We start from the raw sequence: 8,760 nt of genomic DNA, 5'->3' as shown, positions 1-8,760 counted from the left end.
GAAAATGATACACATTTTATTATTTTGAGGTGAAATATTTTATTAAGATAAAGTAAGCCATGTTAGTTGATAATGTTCAGGTCTTCTCTATCTTTATTCATTTTCTATCTTCTTACTCTACTGATCACTGAGAGGGGAGTGTTGTAGATTCGTGTATTTCTCCATTCAGTTCTATCAGGTTTTGGTTCAAAAACAAATACTTCTTCCATATTTATGGTCCTGTGTGGATATCAGGACACTCCTTCTCAATTGTGGTATCCAGGCCAATATGACTATTTCTACTTTGGGGGTGCGAAGATTGAGGAAGAGCTGGTGATTTGCCTATTGGGTCTCAGATCTAATCTCCTGACTTTTCTGTTCTGTACTGCGAGGCACCAAGATCTTCCAAAAGTAGGCATGGGCCTGAAATCAAGGGGGCAGAAAGAGAGGAGTGATTCTCTCTCTGCTTTGGGTAGCATCCCCAGCGACAGACGTGTTTCTCCTGTGGTCTGAATTCCTCAGATACCTTCCTCAATGCTCCTATTTCCTCAGGGCTGTCACTCCTCACCCTGTCCTTCCACTTCACAGGTAGTAGTGGTTTCCGGTTTACACCTAATCTCTGGGTCGCCTCACATCCCTTGCCTCACTTGCATTTTAACTCTTGCAACATTATAGCCAGTGTCATCAGTAAAATCCCTGCTACTGAAGTATGGGCGGAGGCTATTTCTCTGGACCTAGACTGATACAGACCATATGGGAAGGCTGAATGAGAGCCCCGAGCTGAAGCCTCCTGATTCAAATGTCAGCATCTTCCCACCACCCTCTCTGGCCCAAAGGGAGCATCAGAGGAAAGAGACTTCCTTCTGGTCAACCAGCAGGGCAATCTTTGATCTAAGTCACACATATTTTAGAGGAATGTAAAAACAAAATCTTTTTCATGCATAATCAGTTTTCCAGGAAAGCCATCTCACATTCATTGGCATCCCCCTTTTGTGTTAACGCAACACATTATCATTTAGAACTTCTAATCTTCCTCACATATATCCCCATACTTCCCATGTGTTCTTTCGAACAGGCATTGGGTAAGTCATAGGAAAGTAAAGTGACTTTGGGGAGACCCGCGGAACAGGAGATAAGTACTGAATAAGACCCAGGGCTGAGACTGGGGCAGGATTCCAGCTGGAGTGGTTGGTGGTGCCAAAGAGAAGATGGGATGGCTTTAACCTGAGCAGCAAGTCAGGGGTCATGGGATCCAGTGATGTCTGAGAGTTTTGGCAACATCCCCAAGGCCAGAAGACTGGTAACTGATGGGGAGGGGAGGATCTCTTTGTTAGTTTCCAGAGAGGGTGCAGAGACTAGATTGGAGTTGGGGCCACAGAGAAGGGAAGACAACACCTGACCCAGTCACGGGTCCTGTCCAACATTCCGAGGCAGTAGGGACAGGATTTGCTGATCTAGGTCTTGCCATAAGCTGATGAGACAGAAATGAATGCACGTGGAGCATCTGTCACAAAAGACCTTTAATGGTCTCCTAATTATGGTTCTCTTGTTCATTTGTCCTGTTAGAGTTGAATAAACTGTAATAACTTATCTGACATAATAAGGAATGCCACAGGTACAACAGATAAACCTGGCAGGTGGCCCAGGAAAGAGGGTGTCACAAAATAATCACTTAACAGAAGGGCTACAGACCTGGAGACCTGTCCCAGCCACCTGTCACTCCCTGCGTCCAGGATCCACAGTCACTATGCCAGGCTGAATGCTGACTCCCATTGGGTAGGAAGAGGAGGAATCTCCCATAGCATCTGTGGTCCTTAGCTCTGAGCAGAGATGGGGAGCAGAGTCGAGTCTGGGAAGTGCAAGAGTATGGGAAGATGGCATTATCCCATACTCATCCCCTCAAGTGCTCTGCTGATCTGCGGTGCAGGCCATGACCACACCCCGAGTTTGTGCGGCTCCCACCTCTCATAGGACATCACCTATCATACCCCCCATGACCTTCCTTTTCAGTAATCTGCGAGGTGGTCAGAGCCCGGCACAAGCCCCATCTTACACACTGGGGAAACTGAGGTCAGTGGGATACCTAAGAGTGTACTCGGACTGAACATAGAACTCTCTTTCTCCCATGCTACATGATCTGCTGGGCCCTGAGACCCGCATTTTCACCTAGAATGCTCTCAGTGAGAGCCCCAGGCAGGATTCTGTGTCAAGGGCTAGTCCGGGTCTCACCAATGTGCCACCCCTCAGCCAGCCCTGGTGGGGGGGCCTGAACAGATGGACAGGTTGGCAGAGACTGTGGGTGGAGGACCAACATCTCTTCCAGAACCTTCCTGTTGCCCACATATTTGCTTGTCCACAGATGTGGGAGTGGAAGCCTAGTAGAATTTCTCAAGGGAAACTGGCTGCTTTAAAGGTCTCTGGAGGGACCCTGTCGTGTCCTCATGGAGGGACTTCTGTATAATGTCCTCCCTCAATTTTCTTTTGTGAGAACCCAGACATCCATCCATCTGGCTCTATGTAAAGAGGAACCTGAGACTAATTTCTCCTTCTCCCATCATGTGTCCCATAGGCCTGGGTCAGGGAAGTGGGGTGCAGACATAAGTCGTGAGGTGGGGGCTGGGCCTATTTCCTTGCTCTGTTGTCCCCCACTCTGCATGGCTGATACCAAGGTAAGACCAAATCAAACCCAAGACAGGGAAGCTTCCATGGTGGGTGAGCTATAAAACCATCAAACGAGTACGTGTATTTAGTGTAAGCAAATGCTTGGACTTGGGTCTGCAACCCAAGTTCCAGTACAAGCCACTTTGTACTGGAATGCTAAAGCCATTCCAACATGAAAAGCAGGAAGAGAACCTGTGCTTGCTGGTTGAAGATCAAACCTCAGAATGGTGGTTTGAAGAAGCTTTTCTTCAAAAGTTTGAAGGTGGAACCTCAAGAGGCAAGACAGATAAAAGCAGAATTGTCCTGGTGGAAGTGGGGATTGGGGAGAGCTGGAGACCGAGCCTTTGCCTCCACCCCCACTGTCCCACGTTAGCAGCCCCTGGCGAAGCTCTGTGGAACTCCAGGGGTTCCACAGCACCTGGTTTGAAAAACCACTGCATCAGAGTGTCTATAGGTCATGGGTCCTGGGGACCTGTGCTTTGATTTCCCTTTTGGAGAGAGTGCTGGGGTGGGAGGGTGCTCCCCCTTTGTTGGGCCTCTCGTTGAAGCCACCGTGTAGACACGGGAGTGGAAGAGGTGGGGATCCTGCCCCACAGGTAGGCCATTTCAGCCTTGGATGGGGGACAGAAGTGATGGACCTCCCTGGACCAGGATGGCAAAATGCCATCAGACTGCTCGACACAGCCTTATGCATGAGGGTCGGAGGGTCTATTTTGGTCCTTTTTTACTTTAAAAAGAAAAAAAAATTAGAACATAAGCCTGTGCCCATGAGACCCTATAATACAAGATTGGGGTCAATGCCTTCCTCTGGGATGGATGGAGAATGTCCAGCCCCCAGTCACTGGCAGGAAAGGCTGCATTTGTGAGAGGCTGTAACCATGGGGAGTGAATGAGTCCACAGGGACTCAGCTCTCAGGGGAATGTGCCTGGGTTTCCCCTGGACCCGAATCCCTTCCAAGTATCACGAAGGAGCCTCAGCAGCTGTGCTTGATCCTGGATTGCGGGGCGGGGGGGGAGGGAAGGGCTTCTACTTTGAAGGGCAATTTCTGTTCCACCTCAGCCTTGGGGTTCTTTGATGGAATGATAGTTCATCCCTCCCTGGGCCTGGAAGTGGGTGGCTCTCCCTCATCTGGGATCAGAGCCAAGGCTTCCTGTCCTCTGTGGGATCTGAAAGACGGGAGATGGGGGTCCACCAGGCCTGGAAGGGTCCAGGATGCCCCCTGCCCAAGCCCAATCACTTGCAATATCCATGGCTTGTCTCTCTGTCATGATTGCTGGGACCACTATCTGTGGGCAAGGCATTCCTGAGCAGTGTCCACATTTGTCTCTCAGGTGGGTCACCAAAGCCAAGCTAACTGCATCTCCTCCGGGTTGATGTCTGCCTAAGGGAGAAGGGGGCAAGAGATGAAGACCGGTGGGAGGAGGACACAGCCCGCAGCGATCTTCCTGTGTGACTCGGAGCTACAGAGCTGACTCTTGTCTCTTCTGGGCTTCAGATCCCTTGCATCAGGTGGGGAAGGGATTACAGTCTCATTTTCTAGTTAGGGAAACTGAGCCCAAGAGGGTGAGAGACTTGCTCAAGGCTACTCAGCTGGTTGGTGACAACTGAGCTGGAGACACCGTGGGCTTCCAGGCCAGCACGCTTTTCACAGCACCATGTGGGAACCAGCTCGTCAGGGACAAGCCAAGCAGCTGAAGCAACCCCACCCCCCACCTGGTGTGCCTATGGAGGCCGACCTAATTCAGCCCTTCTCTTCACAGGACTTCACCCTTCTCATGGTCGGAAAGCTGAGGGAGCCCAGCTTGCCTCCGCCTGTAGACTTTCCCCCAGCGCCTGGCCTCTCCTTCCTGCCCAGACTGCTCTCTCTATGCCACCCACAAGGGGCACTGGGAGGTACCAGTGCAGAGCCCTGGGGTCAGCACAGAGCCAACACTGTGGGGTCTGGAGCCAAGCAGAAGCTTTGAAAGATGATATGGGTCTTTCTCTCAGGAAGTGACCCAAGGAAACACTCCAGCCTGTGTTGCACCTGGCTGGGGCGAGTGGGGCTGAACTCCAGCCTATGCGCCATTCTCAAAGCTGAGCATTCAAATGGACGGAACCCACCTGGAAGGGGACTGTTTCTACTTCACATCAAGGCACTATATGGACTAGCAGCAGCCAAGGACCCCTGACTCCAATGGCCCCCATTGCTTCCCCCTAGGACTTTCACCTGACCATGAGCTTCCTGAGGACAGGGGCCGCCCTTCTGCAGCCCTGGGCCCAAAGAGTAAAGGTCTAGATGGGAGTATGGTACTTCCTGCAGCTGGGGGAGTCAGTGATACATGGACAAATCCGAAAGGGGGAGTGTGGATGTTGAGGTGAAGAAGCTCCAGAAACCAGAGTGACAAATCTGTGTGCACAGCTGAGGGATGGAGGAAGAGGCCAGTCGGTAGGGGAGTGATCCCCTCAAATCCTCCTACCAGCCTCAAAGTTCCCAGAGGAAGACACAGGAGAGCATATGCTTGGCATGGGTTCCAGCCCTTCATCAACTCTTCAACTGTCCGAGGAGGTGCGAACTGCCAGCAAGTTCTGGTAGGGGCTGGATGCCTGGGGTACCCACAGCCAGGACCCCAGAACTGGCCAGAAGATCGTGGCCGCTGCAAGCTGACTTGGCCTGCTGTGGGGTAGGGCTCCCTAGAATTGCAACTTCATGAGATTCAGAAGGGTAAGGGCCAGGGTGCTGAGCTGGGCTTGTGAACTGGGCACTCTTGCCGTGGAGAATGGTTACCCAGCCCACCCCAGGAGGGGCTGCCCTGAAAAGGGTGGAGTCCCCATAATAACATTTTTGTTGTCTCCTTTTCCAGGCAAGCATGGGAACAGATAAAAGGGAGCAGGGATGGAGGAGACATTCCCCTCACCCTGCTAAGAAATATATTTGCTTGTGTATAGGGTGAGCCTTAGGGGGTCTGCAGCCACAGGGAGCTATGAGGTACCCAAGGCCCTATCATAAACAAATATAAGCTTTGTCTTCTTTAATACTGGGTCTTAGGGCCGAGCAGCTCATGCTAGCTACGGCCACAGCTTAACATCAGACGACCCTCCAGTGGCCCAAGAAGGGCACGGAAATGGATGGGCTAGGAGATCTCCAGGGCCCTGCCAATTCTGGGGCCCTGAATCATCTCTGGAGGCAGAGAGACCAGAGTCAGTGGTCTGGATGGTTCCACCCATCATACCAGAAGCTCTAAGGTTTACAAATTCTTCGAGGCCAGAATTGGGAGTTCCCACTGACCAGAGTCAGTGGTCTGGATGGTTCCACCCATCATACCAGAAGCTCTAAGATTTACAAATTCTTGGAGGCCAGAGTTGGGGTCTCCCTTGGAGACCAGAGTCTGGTCAAACCCTTCAGTCTTCTAGGTGAAGAACTGAGGCCCAGAGAGAGAAAGAAACTTGTCCAAGGTCACACAGTAAGTGGGCATCAAAGACCAGACAAGAACAAATACCTTTTATCACTTTCTGCCTCATCATCTGCCTTGCCCTGTCCCAAGTCCCAATCACATCAACCCCAGCCAATGGGTACCAGGCATCCATGACACCAGGACCTACTGGGGGATCATTAAATCCCCAAAGAAATGAAGGGTTCCTTGCTACCCAGCAGCCCCCTTCCTTCTAGGGGAGGGCATCTTGATGGATCATGCCACCTCCTGGGGCAGGAGGCCCTTTGACTGTGGGCGTGATGACCCCCAAGCACACTCTCCCATCCTGCGGGGCCAGCCCAGCTCAGCCCTGGAGGGCTGTGAAGGGAGGTAGTAGGGGACCGGACCAGTGTCCCCAGCCCCATCTGAACCTCCAGCCTTACTTCCTGTGGGATCACTAATTGCTCTTAAGTCTACAAAGGAGGGAATTGAGCAGATACTCATCTTCCTACCCCTAACCCCCATCTCTCGGAGCCATCCTTCTGGAAAAGCCCCCAGGAGCTTGGCCTCACTATGCGGCCTGTTGGTGCTTTGCGAAGACTCCTCCCTTCTCCCTCTGTGCATGTGTATAGATATGACACACGCATAAGGTACAAGGTAGCTAGGATGTCACATCCTGAGAGGATTGAATTAGACTTGGGCTAGTTCACACAGCTTGCCTTAGACTGGGTAACTGCTGGTAAGAAAGTCAGTCCAGTGGCTTTTCTCTACTTCTGGGGTCTGTGAACCTTCACCAATGTCACTGTGAGACACAGAGGGACACAGGATGGGGACGGAGGGGTGGAAGAGGAGAGGTGTTTGGCGGGTCCGGACTGTAAAAAGTATTGAGAATCAATCCACAGGTGTGCCTCTCATGGCCAGAAGAGGGTAGCCCTCAGTGTGGTCATCTTTTAGCTGCCAGAGCTGTGCCAGCCACCTGGGGCCACAGGCATCCTCTCCCGTGTCTCTGCCCCACCCTCCCCGTTCTGCTCCTCATCCCAAGTAAAATCCCAAGGCCAGAGCCTGGATGGCCTTTCTGGGGGTCAGCAGGAAAAGAGAAGAGGCTGGAGGGGTGACCCATGAGTGGGGTGACGGGGGAAGGTGGTCCTCGTGATCCTGTTGGCGTGGGGCCAATCCTGAGGCCAGAGGTTCACCACCGTGACCTGGAAGACCGCTGGGTACCCCCGTCCCCCGGAAGGAACTAGAAGGACAAGGGGGAGGGGTAACAAGGACAGGAAGAAGACGAATAAGCATCCTAGTGCATGAACGCGGACCTGGAGCTGCCCGGAGGAAGGGCCGGCCCCAGTCTATCTGTCGTTGAGCTGTGGCGAGCCAGTACCATCCTCTTCCTCCTCCTTGTCGTCCTTCATGCCTTTCAGTCTCTGGCGGGCAAAGTCCTCAAACACGATGTCGTCATCGCTGGTGGGAAAGACAAGGAAAATGGGGCCTGTTTGCCAGGCAGGGAAGCAGGAAACCCCAGAGGCTCAGAGGGGACTCAGAGGCCGGTCCCTGGGGCAGTCTGTGGACAGAAAGCCCTTCCAGGCTGGCATGTCTAGATGCCCTCTGGAGACAGTGGGACTGGTCGCATCCCGGCTCCAGCTAGTTTTGGAAATCCCAGAGGGATGCAGGAGTTCAATTCTCATGCCTAAGGGCTGGAAAGTGACCAGCCTAGAAAGTGACCAGGACTGGACGGTGACCCGGTTCTGAAGGATCTGGGAGTGGGGGAGATATCAAAGAGGGATGAAGGTGCGGTGTAGCTAGGCTAGGGCCAGAGGGAAAACGTAGTCCTACCCGGAGAGGCCAGGCCACCAGCATATTTCGAATCCCCCAGAACCGGCCCAAGAAACCATACCACCCACCAAAAGAACTACCCTCAGGAAGAATTCTTGTTTTTGCACAGCACCGTGTGGGCTTGGCTTGGTGGAAGAGAAACCCACAAACGCCCTTTCTCCAGGGAGCTGTCAGCCCACTCTACTCTGAGTGATCTTGGATAGGAGGGGGTCTGGGGGTAGCAAATCTAAATTGTGGGGTTAATGGAAGGGTAGGTGGGGAAAGGGGGCACCTGAGTGGGCTTTGGGGACGAAGGCTGCTTCTAAGAACAGTGAGTTCTGTTCTATCACGTAACATGTAGAGTTAAGCCCACCAAGTCCCCCACCCCACAGAATTCAGCCAGCCCCGTGAGACATCCTCATGGCATGACTTGAGACCCCACACCCCCAAATATCTCCTGGGAGACAACGAAAGGTGGATTTGGAGCTGGAGAGAAAGCTGCTTGGCTCTGGAGGTGGTTCAGGAAGTCCGCCCAGGTCCTCCCCCTCCGGCCACTGTCCTGTGAGGCGACGGCCTTTGACAGCAGGGAAATCCGCATCTGTCCTCAGGAGTCAGAAGCAACAAGAGCTCCCCGAACCTTCCCCACCCCACAGCCTGATTCCACTGGCTGGGTGTGGGCAGGGCTGGAGAGCCGGACCCAGGGCCCCCAAACCCAATCAGCCCTGTGAGAGCCGAGCAGGCGCTGCGGACGGACGAACGGGATTGACGGACGGACGTGCAAGGATGAGGGAGGAAGACAGACCCCACCAAGGCAGGAGGAAGAGGAACAGGCACGGAGGGTCCTTCAAGTCACATGCAGGCAAGCGGGTTGCTGAAGAGGCGAGCAGAGGCAGCTCTCAGCACATGGGGTTAGACGGA

General features: G+C 53.1%; 1 protein-coding gene across 6 annotated transcripts in view; it reads right to left on the bottom strand.

The window, feature by feature from the left end:
* Positions 1 to 1,482: 1,482 nt before the first annotated feature.
* ARRB1 (arrestin beta 1) overlaps positions 1,483 to 8,760 on the bottom strand; it is a 73,980-nt gene continuing 66,702 nt past the window's right edge. For 4 of the 6 annotated variants that reach the window (XM_044258522.1, XM_044258523.1, XM_044258519.1 and 1 more), the window contains one exon: positions 1,483 to 7,491. In XM_044258522.1, coding sequence (XP_044114457.1) covers positions 7,380 to 7,491 — 112 coding nt within the window. In that variant the 3' untranslated portion in view covers positions 1,483 to 7,379. The other 2 variants (XM_044258520.1, XM_044258525.1) reach the window with 2 other exon arrangements.

Source organism: Neovison vison, chromosome 7 (assembly GCF_020171115.1).
Source record: "Neovison vison isolate M4711 chromosome 7, ASM_NN_V1, whole genome shotgun sequence".
Lineage (NCBI taxonomy): Eukaryota > Metazoa > Chordata > Mammalia > Carnivora > Mustelidae > Neogale > Neogale vison.
Note: the sequence above shows the minus strand (reverse complement) of the source record. Positions and strands in the feature narration are given on the sequence as shown.